At 44.3% G+C, this 18,106-nt stretch overlaps 1 protein-coding gene across 1 annotated transcript in view; it reads right to left on the minus strand.

The window, feature by feature from the left end:
- LOC130600356 (multiple epidermal growth factor-like domains protein 6) overlaps positions 1 to 18,106 on the minus strand; it is a 204,263-nt gene that overhangs the window by 14,267 nt on the left and 171,890 nt on the right. Inside the window, exons 23-29 of the mRNA XM_057411612.1 lie at positions 17,346 to 17,474; positions 9,785 to 9,913; positions 4,942 to 5,070; positions 3,357 to 3,485; positions 2,738 to 2,863; positions 947 to 1,075; positions 628 to 756 (exon numbers count right to left, since the gene is read on the minus strand). Of these exons, the coding sequence (XP_057267595.1) occupies positions 628 to 756; positions 947 to 1,075; positions 2,738 to 2,863; positions 3,357 to 3,485; positions 4,942 to 5,070; positions 9,785 to 9,913; positions 17,346 to 17,474 (900 nt within the window). The remainder of the gene's footprint in view (positions 1 to 627; positions 757 to 946; positions 1,076 to 2,737; positions 2,864 to 3,356; positions 3,486 to 4,941; positions 5,071 to 9,784; positions 9,914 to 17,345; positions 17,475 to 18,106) is intronic.

An 18,106-nucleotide genomic window follows, 5' to 3' on the forward strand; every position in this document is an offset into this window, starting at 1 on the left:
GCCCTGGTTGTGGGTCAGGATTTAACAGTCCTTTAGTGGATGATATGGGACACCAATGTCAATTCTTTTCATTCTTTTTTGCAGTTGTTTTTGGTTTTGCTAAAGCAGTGCTAGGCAAAACATTGTAAGGAAGAACAAAGTCAAAATTATGCAGCTGGGGTCACTATTTTCAAAGCCAGCTCCAGACAGGCAAACTCAACACTGAAGAAAAAACAGATAATGACATTTCCATGAGCTCTGACAGCAGGAATAGATGGTCTCTCATGGGGACAAGGCCAACAGAAAGAAGAGCTGGTGCTTTACCTATGGCAGAGTAATGGCTGCGGGCTGGGCTCTGCAATCATCTCCTTAGCCTATTTTGATACAGTTTAGCCCCCAGCTTCTCCCTGCCAGCCTGTGAGCTGCAAACCGAGAGAGGGCAAACCTGGCAGCCCAAACTGTGTCAGGCACAGGCTCAGAAGTGGACAAATCATTTGTGTGAGTGACAAGCAGTGCTTGCCCATCTTCACTGCTGTGAGGCTGGTGTTCTCTCCCTCTTCAAGCATTGTATCATCAGGCTTTTATTTAAGAAATTAGTTTCTTAATTAATTTACAAGGGAAGTATTTGTATTCTGATAACGAACTTACTTTTCTCACAGCTGTAGCCAGTGAATCCTGGAGGACATCCACACTCACCCGTCAGGTGATGGCAGGGTGTACCTATGGGACACCGGCACCTCTGGGCACAGCCCACACCATAGTGGCCAGGCAAGCAAGCTGCAACAGCGACAGGACATTGCAAAGTTACTCCCTCCAAAGGATCTGCTGCACCCATTCCCATGAGCACTCCCAAACCAACCCCACAGAGCAATGCAGGAATGAAAGGATCCTGTCATCAGCTCTGGATTTGGGAGTAAGGGACATGCCGACCTGAACTTCCTTCCGTAAATGCCCAGCAGACACTCACGTCTGTCACAGTGCCTCCCTCTCCATCCGTTTTCACAGTGACATGCTCCAGTTTGATGGTGGCAGGACAAGCCGTGTATGCAGTCACATTGCTCCTCACACCATTTGCCAAAAAATCCCACGGGGCAGACTGTGAGGAGAAGCAGAGAAAGCAATAGCTCTTCCCGCTGCATGGAAAGCATCTGTCACTGGCAAATGAGCCAATATTGTTCTTCTTGCACACGGTGATGTATATTTAGAAGACTGCATGCCCAGAAAACATAGTTGAAAATATATTAAAAAAATTAGTATTGGCTATTAATGATTCTGCATGTGAAAGCTTGTAAAGACTTAGTCCTAGCAAAGAGTACAAATCCAGATGGTGTCTATACAGATGACAATGCCATTCACATTTGCATGGTTATCCACAACGGAACAGATGTTTGAATGGTGAAAATATGCTGTGTCCACATACTGCTTTCCACCTCACAGGTCTCTGGAAAGTGATCAAAGAGAAAGTGAGCCCTAAAGAAAAGGAAGGTGGGCACTGCAAAGGCTTTACAGGCTATGCTGGTGTGTGAGGTTCCATGAGTCCTCCACACTGCAGGAGACATCAGAAAATTGCTTGTGGCTTGCAAAAAGTCACAGCATGTCAATGCCAAAGCTGAAAGCCCATTTCAAGTCATCTGATATCTACTGCTTACAAGATTTCTATTTCAGGGATTTACATGGCCCTAAACACACCAGACAGCTATGTCAAATCTGGGCAATCTGGACCACATGCAAGATTGGTACAAACTGAACTGTCACAGTCCAATTTGATGAGCTCCCCCTCAATGGCCCATAGAGGTACAGCAGCATGTGGCTGATCTGGCAAACTCTCCTTACAGCTCGCTCCCTTTTACATGTTCTTCGTTGTGCCCATAAGGTAGAGCAATACCTTCATTTTCTCAGCAGGCAGGGAACAGAAGGCCCAGAAAGCCAACTGTATCCTGGGCTGCATCAAAAGGAGCGTGACCAGCAGGACGAAGGAGGTAATCCTGCCCCTCTACTCTGCTCTTGTGAGACCTCACCTGGAGTATTGTGTGCAGTTCTGGTGTCCTCAACATAAAAAGGACATGGAACTGTTGGAACAAGTCCAGAGAAGGGCCACGAGGATGATCAGGGGACTGGAGCACCTCCTGTATGAAGACAGGCTGAGGAAGTTGGGGCTGTTCAGCCTGGAGAAGAGAAGGCTGCGTGGAGACCTCACAGCAGCCTTCCAGTATCTGAAGGGGGGCTATAGGGATGCTGGGGAGGGACTCTTCATTAGGGACTGTAGTGATAGGACAAGGGGTAATGGGTTAAAACTTAAACAGGGGAAGTTTAGATTGAATATAAGGAGGAAATTCTTTCCTGTTAGGGTGGTGAGGCACTGGAATAGGTTGCCCAGGGAGGCTGTGAATGCTCCATCCCTGGCAGTGTTCAAGGCCAGGTTGGACGAGGCCTTGGGTGATATGGTTTAGTGTGAGGTGTCCCTGCCCATGGCAGGGGGTTGGAACTACATGATCTTAAGGTCCTTTCCAAACCTAACTATTCTATGATTCTATGACATAAAATGATTTGGACAAGGGCGTGTATACACAGATGGGTAGAGACCTGCCTGTGGTGCTTCTAATATACTCGGTGAGTGCTCACACCAGCATTATCTCTTATTGCCCTACACTGGAAAATTAAGATACAAAATAGAAAATGACTTCACATTGTGGAGGCAGAAATGGCTGACTGCAGAAGAGTGTCCAAACAAAGCATCTGCAGAAGAAACTGCCCTTACCAACATCACAGCTGTCCCCAGTCCAGCCAGCATGGCAGATGCATTTTCCTGAGTGCTGTTCACAAACCCCATGGTGGCAGGTACAGTTCTGCTCGCATCCCTCTCCATACCTCCTGTCCCCACACTCTGAAATGAAACAGGGGACACTGACTGGGGGGGGGGGCAAGCTGGAAGGACTCCAGAAAAAACACATGCCTCTGAAATAGGCTCATCCTAAAAACCTTCAGTGAAGGAGATTTTGAAACCTCCCTTAACAAAATTCTCTAGAGATAACTTGTTTTCCTCTTGGAGGATTTACATTTTTTTTTACTCCTCAAATTGAGCTCGTTACCTATCTTCCCTGTCCCGAAGGGACAGAGAATAGCTTACTCCTCTCCTCTGTCCAGCAAGTTTCTAGCACCATTGTATATTCAAGTGCCAACGCCATATCTCCCCTCAAGTCTTCTCACCTCTGACTAAACAACCCCAATTTTTTCAGCCATTCCACACTTGGTGCTCTCCAGCCCTCTATGCATCCTCTCCTTTTTATGAGCTGTCTCAAACTGTCATCAGAACTGAACTTCCCTGCACAGCAACAAAAACAAGGTGCTGGAAGGATGGGGGACATGAAGAGACTCACTCAGCTCACATGCTATCCCCTTCCAACCCGGGGGACACTGGCACTCGCCCGTTACATGGTTACATGTCGCCTGGCTGTGGCAGATGCAGCGCTGGAGACAGTTTGCACCATACCATCCAGTGGGACAGGCTGTGAAAAGGAGGTAGGACAAAAGCCTTCCATTAAGAAAGTAGAAGAAGGACACAGGTTAAACGCAACCTTTCCCAGCTTACACCCCTTCTTGCCCTGGTGATCACGCAGACACTGTGGGAGGTACAACTGAGTAAAAATGAAGCCATGACTGATAAGGAATAACACAGACCAATGTAAAACTGGTCTGGGAACAAAATAAGTGATTAAGTGAATCAGCTGTGACCCAGCAAAAGGCCTCAAGATTTTCTGTTCACACCTGCGAAAAACATCTCTTGGTTCCTAACAGCTTTCTCAGCACCAAGGAATGGAGTTACTGATTTCCTGTTTTCAGAGTTTCTTTGTAGTCCTCTTAAAATCACAACTCCTTTTCTAATTGATCCTGCTACCCACAGCTGGCTGATGACATTGCACATTTTACCTAATTTTAATTAAGCAAGTTTATTAATTCCCATCACAACCAATTCCTATGGACAGAACCTACTTTTTTTTGGCACAAAAAATACACACCTCTGTCATGTCCTAGAATAACATCTTTTTAAGATGTTAACAGGAGCAAGTTCTCACTCTGCAAAAGCAGTTACCAGAGGACAGCTCACCCAGCCTCACACACACACCTACCACTTTACATTCAAAGAGAAAAGAAATTCCCAATGTATCATTAAAGAAAAAGGTTATGTTTGACAATGTCTTCGTATTTGACAACAGCTTTTTTAACTTTAGCTTTGGTTTTGTATTTGAGGCCTTCATGTAAACCAGAAAATTTTAGTGCTGACTCCAGACCGCAGCATACATAGTAGCATCCACAGCAGCATCCCTGGCTCTGTGGCACTGCTTACCCCCCAGGGGAGGCACAGAAAAAAAGAGCCTTCCGCATCAGGGATGGATTGAAGTTTCCCAGCTGCTTGTATGCAGGGACTAGGATGTAAGCCTCAGGGCAGCCTTTCTTTGCCAGCCTCTTTTCTTAAGGTTCCCTGAGTTGGGCTTGTATTTGAGTCACACGTATTGGTCTAATTGCCAAGGCTGGAAGTCCCAATGCCTTACACATGTTCTGGATTTAGGCTATGTCTGGAACAGTATACAGTAATGAGGAGGATCAGTCAGGCACATGGGACAGTAAAGCAGGCCATAGAAAAAAAACAGAGGTTCATTTCAGTGTCATAATTGGGAGTTTTATGGACCTTTTCTCCCTTAATCAGCATTCAGAATCAGCTCTCTTTCCAGTTTATGACTGTTTCAGAGTTTGCCCAGAGAACCAAGTTCCTGCACCTAGCCCCTGCAGCATGGTGTCACAGATGTATTTAATGGACCAATCCGTGTAATTGTGCAGATACAAAACCAATGACAACACAGGACAATTAGCTGATAATTAAAATACCAGTGAAGCCCCCCTGAGTAGAAGTGTAATTTTTCCCTCCTGTAATTCTCCGGCAGGGGGTTGAATTTCCAATTGTACCTTCTTGGCAGGTGGCCCCTTTCCACCCTGGGCTACAAAGGCACGCCCCAGTTACATGATGACAGAACGCTCCGTTGTGACACTGACATGTGTGGCTGCAGCCTGGCCCATAGCTGTCCCCCTGGCAGGCTGCAACGAGAGAATTCTGTAAAACCCCATCAGGAAGCATCAAAGGAGGCAATGCACAGAGCAAACCTGAGACACAACCCAGCAACAGGGAAATTAGTTTGAAACTGGCTTCCAATGATGCACTTTTCACATCATACGGGTGTGTAAGCCCATATACGAACCATGCCTGACACTAAATAATGTGGCTTAAAAATACGTATCATGTATGTTCTGAAGAGGTATTTCTCAAAGGGCAGGATTGCTTGGGTGATGGATCAGCTGTCATCCCCTGCCCTGCAGAATGCCTTTGTACTAAACTAATGGTCCAGCAGAACCGCCAGCTTGACAGCTCAGGCATTTATTTGCATCCTGGTAGGAGAACTGAAAACTTCATTGTTTTCAATGTTCATTTTTCACAGCTGAATGCCTTTGCTCACCCAGAGTCTCATTCTTTGGTCAAAGAGGGCTGATATTTTCAACGTGTTCTGTTAAGCAACTGGCTCCCAGGTGAAAACTTAGCCATCTCGCAAACGTACTCCTGCTGTAGCTCTGTTTTCAGTGCTGCTGCCTATGAAAAAAGGCAGTGATAAAAGTCCTCTAGTCTCTATTGCACTGGAGATTTGGATAGCTTTAAATGGTGGAAAACAGACAGTACTGCTACCCTGTTTTCTTCAGCTATCACCCCAAAAATACAAAATGAGTTGATGAAGTTGGATAGCTTCCTTATATGGTTTTTGTGCCTGCTTTACAGAGTCTCTCTTTCACTGGCATGAACATGTCAGAACCTCTTGTGTCTGCGGTACTGCTGGCATGCATTGAAGAGGCAAAAAAAGACCTGATCCCTGATCCAAAAGTGTTCTGCACTCACTGAATGTGACCATCTCCTAGGATCAGATGCAAACAATGACTTTTTACTGAAACCTCTATGCCTTTGAGGGTGCCAGAGTACAGAATAAGATGTAGGGCTGTTGGAGGACACATCCCTGGGGACTGAAGTGAGGCGTGAAACCATTTTGACCTCAGGGGTGAACTTGGTTGACATATCTGACCTGTTCTCAGCCCTGTTCTTCCCATCTGAGGACTTTCAGTTTCCCAATACAATTCTCACAGACACCTTTTCTCCCAGTACTTCTCTCCACGAATGTTCATTTTTGCCATTGGCTGGACCCATCCACACTGAAACTACAAGAAAGTGCAGGAGCTCAATCCCATCACAGTTAAAAGTTTGTTCTGCAAATGAGGCTTAGTTGCCAAGTTAAAAGTTCAGCCTGTCCTACACAGCTCTGGCTCAGTTTTGGGAGCAGAACTAAGTATTTCCACAATACAGACCAGAACTATATCATAACCAAGCCAAAGGAAAAACCAGCTCATAACCAGGTCCCCTGACTGGTTACTAGTGGTTTGTGTGAGGTTTTTGGAGTACGCATGCAAAGCTCTTGTTATTCTTACTGAGAAAACGCAGGAGTGTTCCAGTGAAAGTTCTGGTAAGAAAGCAGAAATTTCTGGAGAAGAAGATTTTAAATATTCTTTTGGGTGGATATAAACTTTTTTTAGCTTCTCGGTGGAACAGTCCTGATTATCAAAGTGCTTTTCTAAAGATTAAGATAACAAGTGATATATTGAAGCCATTTTATGGAGTTCCACAACTGAATGTACAAATATCCCTGGGCCTTTTCTTCTTTCTTCATGATAAATGCAAAGGAAAAAAGCGATAGAAAGGTTTAAATTATTACACTTCTTCCTGCTTCAAAATTTTCCACTCAGTGCCTTTCCTGTGTAAGAGGAGGATTTATTCGTTTGCAGTCTTTTATATCCCTTTTTGTATGCAGAGTACGGAACACATAAAATTGGAGATTTTCTTCCAGACTGGAAGTCAACAGCCATCAAAAATGTCGGGGAGAACAGGGAAATAACGGGCACTAAGACACTACAGGGTGTCCAGAAGCTTTGATTTCATGCAGCTCCGGTGCATTATTCTCCCCAAAATGAAGCTTCAGCTTTAAAAGAACAGGGAATTTGCAAAGTCAGGTGCTCACACACTATGAAATGTCAGACCCCTGGTTATCAGTTCCCATGAGCAGAGACTCTGGCAGAACCAATCTTTTCATACTCATACATTTTGCAGACCAGTTTGGTCTCTTCTATTTTACCACAGGGAACTGCTTCTGTGAAGATCCCGCTGAGCCCCAACAGCTCCAGAATGACACATTTTTATTACTAATAGAATCAGAGGAAAATGCAGATGCAGAATTGTGTTCAGCTTCTACAAATCATACGCAACTTGAGACTTTTTTTTTGGGGGGGGGGGAGGGGGTTAGGTGGTTTTTTGGGGGGTTGTTTTTTTTTTTTTTTGAGACAGCAAAATTTGGACAGGTTTGTATACAGAAAGGAAGGTGGTTACATCTCTGACACAAAGAGATGCCAGATGTCAAAACCTCACTTCTGTAGCACTAAGGCATTACAAAACTTTGTGAAACTGTTAAAACCCCACCAACAAATAAGCAACATACTTTTCCTAAACCTGTTTCCTGGAAACCTGAAATATCTTAGGCGGACACTCAACCCTCCCACCAGCCCCCTCCCCAAAATAAAAAAAAGAACACCAAACACGAACTTAAGCCAAGGCAGAGCTTGCTTCACAGATTTCATCCCAGATTAATATAATTTATTTATAAGCAACTGAAAAACATGATCTTGTAATGGAAAGTGTTAGGCAGCTTCAGCAAAAGGCATTACAGTCCATATAGCCCATAATTAGATAGCAGTGTATAAAATGCACTGCATGGCTGGTTTAAGATCAATTCAAATCCCATGATGTCAAAATTATTCCTCAATATCCTCCAGCACATTGCCCAAAATCTGATTACTTGAACACGAATGCTGTCCTTCCAGCTGCTAGAGCTAGCAAGTCCTAGGAACTGGCAAGGTAAGGATTAAACACTAAACAAAGATGGAGAATGGTGGGCTGGCATCTCAGACCCATGGTTGCTTTATTCTGAGCAGCTTTGGAGTGGTGTGGCTGAGCTCCAGTCTTAAAATCAAAATGCAGACTCATCATTTAGCCATGAGAAAAAGAGGTTACCCTCTGCATAATTAAGTGATCTTGCTTTTTTACTTACAGGCAAAGGAGGCCTTGGAGGCTTTGGCACCTTCACCAGTGTGAAGAATAAATCAAGTCAGCATAAAGCTCTAATGGCTGCAGCACAAGAGAATAATTATTTTGTTTCAATTCTCACGAGTAGAGGGGGGCATAGGAAGCTGTTGACAAAGAGCTACATTTCTTAATTGAATTTAATGAAATATGAAACAAAGCTTCTCATCTCTAATGCAGTCTAAGGAGCAGGGAAGGGCCAAGGTGATATATCGCTAATGCCCTGACTTGGCAGTAAAAATGGGCTGTGACCGAGAAGCAAACATTATACCTGTTCAGCATTACCTTTACTGCTCTGCAGTATGGCTGTAATGGCTCTGCCTCTGAATTTATTTTATGGTCAGCTCACCAACATACACCCACAGGAGAGTATTGCCACCACAATTTTCAGGTGGTGAGAGATAGAGATCCAAGCTTTCCTAGGGGGGCCCACGAGGAGGCAAAAAGGACTGCAATGGTGGGATATTTTGCAGAAATATCTAAAAAGCAGAAAGATTCACCAGCATTGACCCTCCTGTAAATAAAAAAAGCAAGGGATTTTGGAGAAGCCTTTCAGAAGACAGGTTATGTTATGCAGTGGGGGAAAATGAGGGAAAAATATGAAGAGCAAGGGCCACCCTCAAACAGGGCTGATAGATTGTAACACGGTGTATGGCTGGAGAATGGAATTGTTTCAATACAAGTAACGTTTCTCCATTTCTGTTTACTAAATTAAACCAGTTTCCTACTGCAGAAATCTGCAACCTATAGATTAAAGAAATCCTGTGAAAGTGTTCACTAACAATGGAAGTTGGCTCCTTGTGGAGCTGCTTTGGACCCCAGGCCTACAAACAGCAGTCAGTTTCAAAAGAAAGTATAGATGATGACATCACCTTAAAGTGAAATGAGAAAGTTGAGAGGCTAAAACCTGAAAATCTTAAGCCCCCCATAATTGCTAAATATTGCAAACAGGCTCAGTGATATCCATATGTAATGCCATGTAGCTAAAGAAAGTAATTTAATTTGCCATGAAATTTCATGAACAGTATCTCAGAAGAGGCAATCTTATATATGCATACACACAAACATACAAAAAACCCTTATTAGTGTAAAGATTGTAGGATAATCTATACTAGTGAAAATCTAGGTGTCTTTTTTAAAAACAACTTTTCTAAGAATTAGTTAAAAAGCTATTTTTTGTCATGCTCAAACAAGTAGTCCCAGCTCTGATTTTTCCACATTGTGCATTTCTAACCTGTAACAATAAACGGATAATTAGATGAGATAGACCAGAAACAGTGATACAACATTTCCTCTCTTAATGTTGCACAAAAATAAAAAGCAGAGATTCGTCATATGGTAGAAGACAGCTCTGCTATTTAAAAACTGATGCTTATAATGTTTGACAAGTGCCAACAGCAGTTAAAAAAAAAAGTTGATTATTTACACAGCTACCAAGAATTATTCCCTTTTTGGGCATCTTTGGAAAGGAATGTGACCTATCTAAAACTGTACACTGGTAGGTCATCCTACATTCCCAGAAGGAACCCATGTTAGCACTGCAAGAGTTTGTGAACGAGGATAGTGAGTGCAGCCTATACATACGCTGCTCGCAGGTCTCTCCCAGCCAGCCAGGGAGGCAGCGGCATGTTCCCAGGACACGGTCGCAGCCAGCGGCATTCTTGCACTTGCACACCTGGTGGCAGTCAAGCCCAAAGAATCCATCTGGACAAGCTGAAAATGCAAAACATTAATTTTTTAGCAGAGTTCCTGATTCTTTTCTGTATAAATTCTATCTCAGACATCTGAAAACACAGGGCACTGCTCATTTTTCATGGATGCTTTGTCACGCGTCACTGTGCTTAAGAGCCACAGTTACTTCAAGGGTTAAGCCTGCACAACTCTGCTACATGCATCATAAAACATGACCCATTTTACACAAGCAACAGATTTTTGCATAGAAACATGCAGCCAAGAATACATAAAACAGGAGAGAGAAAGGATCTGGATTCACACAAGCCAGTATCTGTGTTTCTGTAACTGACTGAGGACAACGGAAATAATTCAACATAATGCAAGACTATGGGGCGATCCGTGATGATCTCCCTGACTTCTAAAATGTAAAACTTATGCTCCCATTTACACTTTCCTAAAGATTTTTTTTTTAACAGGGAACATAAGCCATAGTGGTGTAATTTACTGCTGAAATGAACGCCTGGCAAAGAGAATGAATAGAGATGTCCAAGACAAATTAAATGTAGCAAAACAGCAGGGAGTTTAAGGAGCTCAGTACCTACATCTAGGACATGTAAGGAAGAGCAGACCCATAGATTTGATTTACATCTGTACCAGTGTTGACAGAAGTGAAAATAAGCCACCAGTGCTTGTCAGTGAGCTACATCATACCAAAATGCTGCTGTATTTGCCTAGGTGAGCAGCTCCATAGAGGAGCCTTCAACCCCGGAGGGAGGGGAAACCCCGCATCCATGAGCCTCAGTTCTGGGCAGTGAGAGCCACCGAGGGCAGTGAGAGCCACCGAGGGAGCCTCGAGGCCTTGCCAGGCCTTGCTCAGGAGCTGCAGCTCCGCTGAGGGAAGTAGGGACTCACAGGGGCGGCACCAGGAGGGACGGCCCCGCCCTGAGCCGGTAAAGCCCAACCCAGGAAGTGAGGTTCCTCGATTGTGTGGAAGACAACTTCCTTCTGCAAGTAATAGAGGAGCCGACAAGGAGAGGTGCCATGCTTGACCTCGTGCTCACCGACAGGGAAGGCCTCGTTGGAAATGTGATGCTCCAGGGCAGCCTTGGGTGCAGCGATCATGAGATGGTCGAATTTGAGATCCTCAGGAGAGTGAGAAGAGCGTGCAGCAAGCTCACTGCCCTGGACTTCAAGAGAGCAGACTTTGGCCTCTTCAGGAACCTGCTTAGGAAGGTTCCGTGGGATATAGCCCTAGAGGGCAGAGGGGCCCAAGGCTCTTGGTCAATCACAGTATCACAGTATGCTAGAGATTGGAAGGGACCTCAAAAGATCATCTAGTCCAATCCCCCTGCCGGAGCAGGAACACCTAGATAATGTTACACAGGAATGTGTCCAGGCGGGTTTTGAATGTCTCCAGGGAAGGAGACTCCACAACCTCCCTGGGCAGCCTGTTCCAGTGTTCTGTCACCCTCACTGAGAAGAAGTTTCTTCTCAAGTTTAAGTGGAACCTCTTGTGTTCCAGTTTGTACCCATTACCCCTTGTCCTATCATTGTTTGAAACTGAGTAGAGCCTGGCTCCATCCTCGTGACACTCCCCCTTTATATATTTATAGGCACTAATAAGGTTACCCCTCAGTCTCCTCTTCTCTAAACTATAGAGACCCAGCTCCCTCAGTCTTTCCTCATAAGGGAGATGCTCCACTCCCTTAATCATCTTCGTTGCCCTGCGCTGGACTCTCTCCAGCAGCTCCCTGTCCTTCTTGAACTGAGGGGCCCAGAACTGGACACAATATTCCAGATGGGGTCTCACCAGGTGTCCTGGGTTCAGCAGTAGCAGTCATGTTTCTCCTCCTTGGTAGCTGGTGCAGTGCAGTGTTTTGACTTTCGGCTCGGGAACAGAGCTGATAACAATGATGTTTTGGTTTGGCCAAGGACTTTGTGAGCCTCATGCTCTGCCAGGGAGGAGGGGAAGCTGGGAGGAAGCAGAGACAGGACACCTGACCCAAGCTAGCCAAAGAGGTATTCCATACCACAGCACGTCATGCCCAGGATGTGACTGGGAGTTAGCCGGAAGGGCTGGGAGACTGCAGGGTTGGAGGAGGTATCGGTCAGAGCATGGTCGGGTTGGGGGGGGCAAGTTATCGGTTGGCTGGTGGTGAGATGTCGTATTCTCTTCCCTTGTTATTTCCTTTATCATTATTATTACTGGTGGTAGCAGTAGTGATCTGTGTCATACCTTAGTTACTAAACTGTTATCTCAACCCGGAGGAGTTGCATTCTTTTTGATTCTCCTCTCCGTCCCTCTGGGAGTAGGGGGAGGGAAAGAAGAGGGGAGGAGTGAGTGAACGAGTTACCTGACTGGGTTTAAACCACAACACCAGGGCAGAGCAGAGGGGAAGGAGGACCTCTCTCGACCTACTAACCATCCCCCTTCTAATACACCCCAGGATGCCATTGGCCTTCTTGGCCACAAGGGCACAGTGTTGGCTCATGGTCATCCTGTCGTCCACTAGGACCCCCAGGTCCCTCTCCCCTACACTGCTCTTTAACAGGTCATTCCCCAACCTATACTGGAACCTGGGGTTGTTCCTGCCCAGATGCAGGACTCTACACTTTCCCTTGTTATATTCAAGGATCACCTGGTACAAGCTCAGGAGTGTTCCATCCCAACTAGAAGGAAGTGCAGCAGGAGGGCCAGGAGACTTCCTTGGATGGATAAGGAGCTCCTGAGGAAAATTCAAAGGAAAAAAGAGGCTTATAAAAGGTGGAAGCAAGGACAGGCAGCCTAGGAAGAATACAGAGATGTTGTCCGAGAAGCTAGGGACCAGGTTAGGAAAGCTAAGGCCCAGTTAGAATTAAATCTGGTTAGGGATGTGAAAGATAACAAGAAGGGATTCTATAGGTATTTAGCAAGCAAAATACAGATAAGGGATAATGTGGGCCCCGTCTGGAAGCTATTGGGAGAACTAGCTACCCTGGATTTGGAGAAGGCTGAGGTTCTTAATGACTTCTTTGCCTCGATCTTCACTGCAAGACCACACCACCCAAGTCTTGGAAGGCAGACACAGGGACTGTGAGAATGAAGACCTTGGGCCCACTGTAGGAGAGGATCTGGTCTGAGACCATCTTAAGAACCTGAACATGCACAGGTCCATGGGTCCTGAAGGAGCTGGCAAATGAAGTTGCTGAGCCATTGTCCATCATATTTGAAAAATCATGGCAGTCAGGTGAAGTTCCTGAAGACTGGAAAAAGGGAAATATAATCCCCGTTTTCAAGAAGGGGAAAATGGATGACCCGGGGAATTACAGACCAGTCAGTCTCACCTCTGTGCCTGGCAAAATCTTGCAGCAGATTCTCCTGGAAGGCATGCTAAGGCACATGAAAATCAACAAGGTGCTCGGTGACAGCCAGCATGGCTTCACTAAGGGGAAATCCTGCCTGACCAATTTGGTGACTTTCTATGATGGGGCTACAGAACTGATGAACAGGAACAAAGCAGTTGACGTCATCTAACTGGTTATGTGGTTTGATTGACAAGCTGGAGGGAAGGGATGCCATCCAGAGGGACCTTGACATGCTTGAGAGGTGGGCCAATGCCAACCTTATGCAGTTCAACCAAGCCAAGTACAAGGTCCTACACCTGGGTTGGGGCAATCCCAGACACAGCTGCAGGTTGGGCAGAGAAGAGATTCAGAGCATCCCTGAGGAGAAGGACTTGGGGGTGTTGGTGTTGGGAGTGTGTATATATATATATATATGTGATATGTATGTATGCATATGTATGTGTGTGTATTTAGATTACGTAAATTCATAGATAGAATCACAGAATGGTTTGGGTTGTAAGGGACCTTAAAGATCATCTAGTTCCAGCCCCCCTCTAGTCCCAACCTTTCACTAGACCAGGTTGCTCAAAGCCCTGTCCAACCTGGCTTTGCACACTGCTGGCAGCCACAGCTTCTCTGGGCAACCTGACCAGGGCCTCACTGCCCTCACAGTGAAGAACTGCCTAATATCTAATCTAAATCTCCCTTCTTTCAGTTTGAAGCCATTCCTCCTAGTCCTACCCCTACATGCCCTTGTAAAAAGTCCCTCTCCAGCTTTCTTGTATGCCCCTTCAGGTACAGGAAGTCTGCTTAAATTATATTAAATGTTAATAAATTTGTACCTATATGTCATCCTTTCCAGAGAATCCTCAAATCACTCAGTCTCAGGAGTGACAGTACTCTTTAAATAAGCAGTTACACAATAGAACTGAGCTCTCTGTCCTTGTTCATTTTAAATTTATATTTAAACCCTGATCCTTGCACTTCTACCATGAAATCAGAATGACTGGCTTCCCAATAGTCTTATGATAATTACCATCATATACACTACCCAACAGACCCCACACTAATTTCACAGCTCTTTGCCAGATCAGAACACCACCATTACCCATCTGGATCTTCCACTGTTGGACTCCTCTGCCCAACTCTTTTCTTGCCTTATGTCTTCTTCACACCCATGGTCTTTGTCCCAGTCTACTCGTACTGCCTCTCCCACAAATGTAAATTCAGCTTTTTAGCAGAAAGCACAACTGTCTGCTTTGGCTACAAGCGTGGGAGAAATTTAGTATCCATAGATTGAGGCAAACTTGGACTTTCAGACAGGAATAGCAATAGTGCAACACACTGTAACATCTGCTTTGGCGTTTCTATTCTCCAAACTCCTGCTTAACATGTGACTACATACGAGTGCTTCATTTCAGCTATTCAAATCAAAAAGCTCTTCCCTTCATCCTGTCCAGACTGCAGCTTCTTCTTTGGCATAAGAAAAATTTCAGGCTTACACCACTTTCCAGGTATGCACTGTCTACAGAAACAGAAGTGTGCCTCATACCAATGTAAAACTGTAACGCATTTGCCAGCCTCTATTCATTTCATACTGAGGACAGAGCTGTTATCAAGTTGTAAGAAAGAGACATCAGCATGTGGTTCCAACCTTTCTGTCCTTATTTATTATGCTTCAGAAGCGTGTAGAGCACAGCATACAAGAAAGGACTTTTACTCAACCCTAGGTGACTTCAAAGGCTGACAAAGTTTTCCATTGTTTAATGCAGGAACTACACAGTGTTGTCGGCTATTGATAGACATGCACAGTATTTATTTTTCCTTATATCTTGTTAAAGCATAAATCTTGCTGGGCTTTCTTATGATAATGATTAACCACTGAAATTCTAAGAAAGACAGTCAGACTGTCCTGCAGACAATGCTGATTTAGGCAGAGGCTCAAATGCAACCTTTTAGTGCTGCACTTCACAAGGGCTGTATGTTGCTTATATTAATGCATCAGTTAATAAAGAGACTGTAGGAAAAGTTCAAGACTCACTCCTGCTGCCTCCAGTTTGTGGGCTAATTGTCTGGCATTTTGGATATTCAGTCAGATCCAGCAGAGAGCTGGATAATTCTTCTGTTGCCCTGATTCTGTAACTGGACACCTGCCTTAGGCCATACAACACGTACCAGAAACACTGGGGAACAAAATTAAACAAAACCACAGTGTGGTGAAGGCAACTGCAACCTTCAAAACGGGAGCAGCAGATGCTCAGCACTTCACAGAATTAAATCAATTATAACAATTGCCTTCCCAAACAGGAGCAGAGCAGCCCTGGCACAAGGCAGGGTGACTTGGCTGGCTCAGTGTGGTATGGCACACTTCTAACTAATCAATATTAGATTTTGTAAGGTCCTGTCTTCTCCTTGGACTTTGAACTTAGAAGGCTGCAACAACTTCAGTTTCAGTGTTTCTGTGATGACAGAAAAGTCCTTCCCAGCCTTGGGGTGAACCGTCAGCAGTATGGGAGAAGCGTAAGGCAACTGCTGTGCCAGGTCTCAATCTCTGCATTATTCTCTGCAAGGCACAGAGCTTGGCAAACGTGGGTGGATTGCCAAGAGGACAGCAAAAAGCACATCCCTGCCAGAAGGAAATGCTGTTATTCTGAGAGCAACTAAAAACAGAAGTGCTAAAGCTCCCCAGAGAATAGCTGCCAAAAATGCCAAGAAGGCTCTACCAAGGGCAAACCACCCACACATTTTCCTCCCTCTTCATCTTTTGGAATCAGCTGAACAGTACTGGCTGAAACTTTCTACATGAAAAGGTAACACTGGTCAGCTCAGAGCACTCTGCCTGCTGGAGAGAAAATGGGTAGAAAACAAGGTTTTACAAACGGTAAGCACTAAATTCTACTCTCCCCTCTACCATCTTCTTTCAGGAATTTAAAAAGATAAAAATGTCCCACGTGAGTAATTTGAATGCTGAGACTTGTATTTTTTTTCCCCAGTGATGTCACCCAAGCTTCTCCATGTTCTTCACACCTACTTTGGTGAAGAGTATTTAGCCTCTTTGTCCCCATTTTGATTCCTGCTGGAATTAACATATTTAAAGCATAGCACAGGTAACTGTATCACTTCTCCAGTAACAAATAATAATAATAATTAAAAAAAATAAACTTGAAAAAACAGAGTTCACTAAATAATTTTAAAAGGGGACATAATTGAGATGCCATAAATTATGAGGCAAATTTTGCAGCAGAACCTTGAAAAGGGTATTTATTTTGTATAATAATTCCTGGTAAGAATGAGAGGGAAACAGCAAGCAGTATCTCATCAATGGAATTTGCTACGTTACTGGTGAGGCTGTGAAGCACCTTCCTTCCCATCAGAGGGCAGTAGCTGCTTACGAGAACTGCCACTTCTCTCCATCGTAGCTATAATGCTACCTCTGTAAACCGTCCGATAGGCAAAATAATTGTGACTTTGGTTTAATGATCATCATTTGTACACTCTTCAATCATTTACACTTAAATAACTTTCATAATGTCTGACTATGTGCTGCTTATGTTGCATTCAAGACACTATTTTATATGATCTGTGCAATGATGCAGCATGACAGTAAACTCCTTAGGCGATGCAACTCACAATAATGTATCTGAGGAACCCAATCCAAACTTTCCAACACTTTACCAAATGATCAGGTAATAGAAAATGATCTGTTGGCTTTATTAAAGTTAAAAGTATATCTGTTCTTAAAGAGTTCCTTTGGGATGATTCACAAATCCATGTTTTTTCCCTAAAACATGTCAGAGAGGCACTAGGCACACGCAAGCGTAAGGCATCTTCCTGTTCAGTGTTCAGACAGTAGGACTCTGCTTAAACAGAGTCTTCATAAAGATGTGATTCATAAGGAATCTAAGGAATCTTAATTTCAAGGAGTCTTAAGCATGTACCTCATTTTATCTACTTTAAAACATGCGCCCATCGTTAGGCACCTAGCAAATTCTTCCGGAGTTTGGATGGAAGTGCACATTTCAATAATGTCCTCCAATTTAGTTCAATGGTTTATTTATATCAGGTGCTGTAAACTGCAAAACCAACTCTGTGCATAAAAAAATCCCATCTGCATAAACCCGAAAGGGACTAGAGGGAGCAGCAGTACCTCTTTCACAAAAGGTTCCTGTCCAGCCCGCTGTGCAAGTACAGGCTCCGCTCACGTGGTCGCAGGCAGCTCCGTTCTGGCACTGACAGCTGTGCTCACAGCTCGGGCCAAAGCTTCCCTCAGGGCATCCTGCAGCAAAGGAATCAAAACCAGATGACAGGTTAATTCTGGAGCAGATCATGGATCAATGAGGAATTTTTAGATACATGGGAATCCTTACTATTTCCAAAAGAATAATCCAGGCATAATGGTAATTCCTTAAAACTGATGTGATTAAGTGTTCTCCTTGGGGTCCAAGTAAGTTGGGCTGTTTTTATTATGGTGTATTTTAGAAGAACGCCACAGTGTTGAAAATCTAAATTCTGCACAGGAAACTAATCTCATCTGATAGTTGCAAAGCCTGTGACTTCCCAGGTTCTGCTTGATGACACTTTGCACACTGGTCTGGAGTCACGTATGTGCACATCTCCTCTGGGACTTCACCAGCCAGAGAAGGAAAGCTCCCAGCTTTTGTGCCTCCTTTGGAGGCCCTGTCCTCTGTTTTCCTGCAAATCCTCTTTGCCCAGAAATCTGGAGAAAATATGAATTGTAGTAGAATCCTTCAGAAAGCTCCACACTGAATGCTGCGTGTACTTTGTTTTCAGGTTCTGCTTTGAAAAATCAAGCAAAGCATTACATCTGGAGGACAGATTAACAATTACATTTCTACAGCAGTAATATAAGGAGTTTTAAAAGATTTGCATGGTATTCATTATTGGAAG

Source organism: Pezoporus wallicus, unplaced genomic scaffold, assembly GCF_028554395.1.
Source record: "Pezoporus wallicus isolate ANWC-B61680 ecotype Strahan unplaced genomic scaffold, APGP_CSIRO_Pwel_v1 contig_6899, whole genome shotgun sequence".
Taxonomy (NCBI): Eukaryota; Metazoa; Chordata; class Aves; order Psittaciformes; family Psittacidae; genus Pezoporus; species Pezoporus wallicus.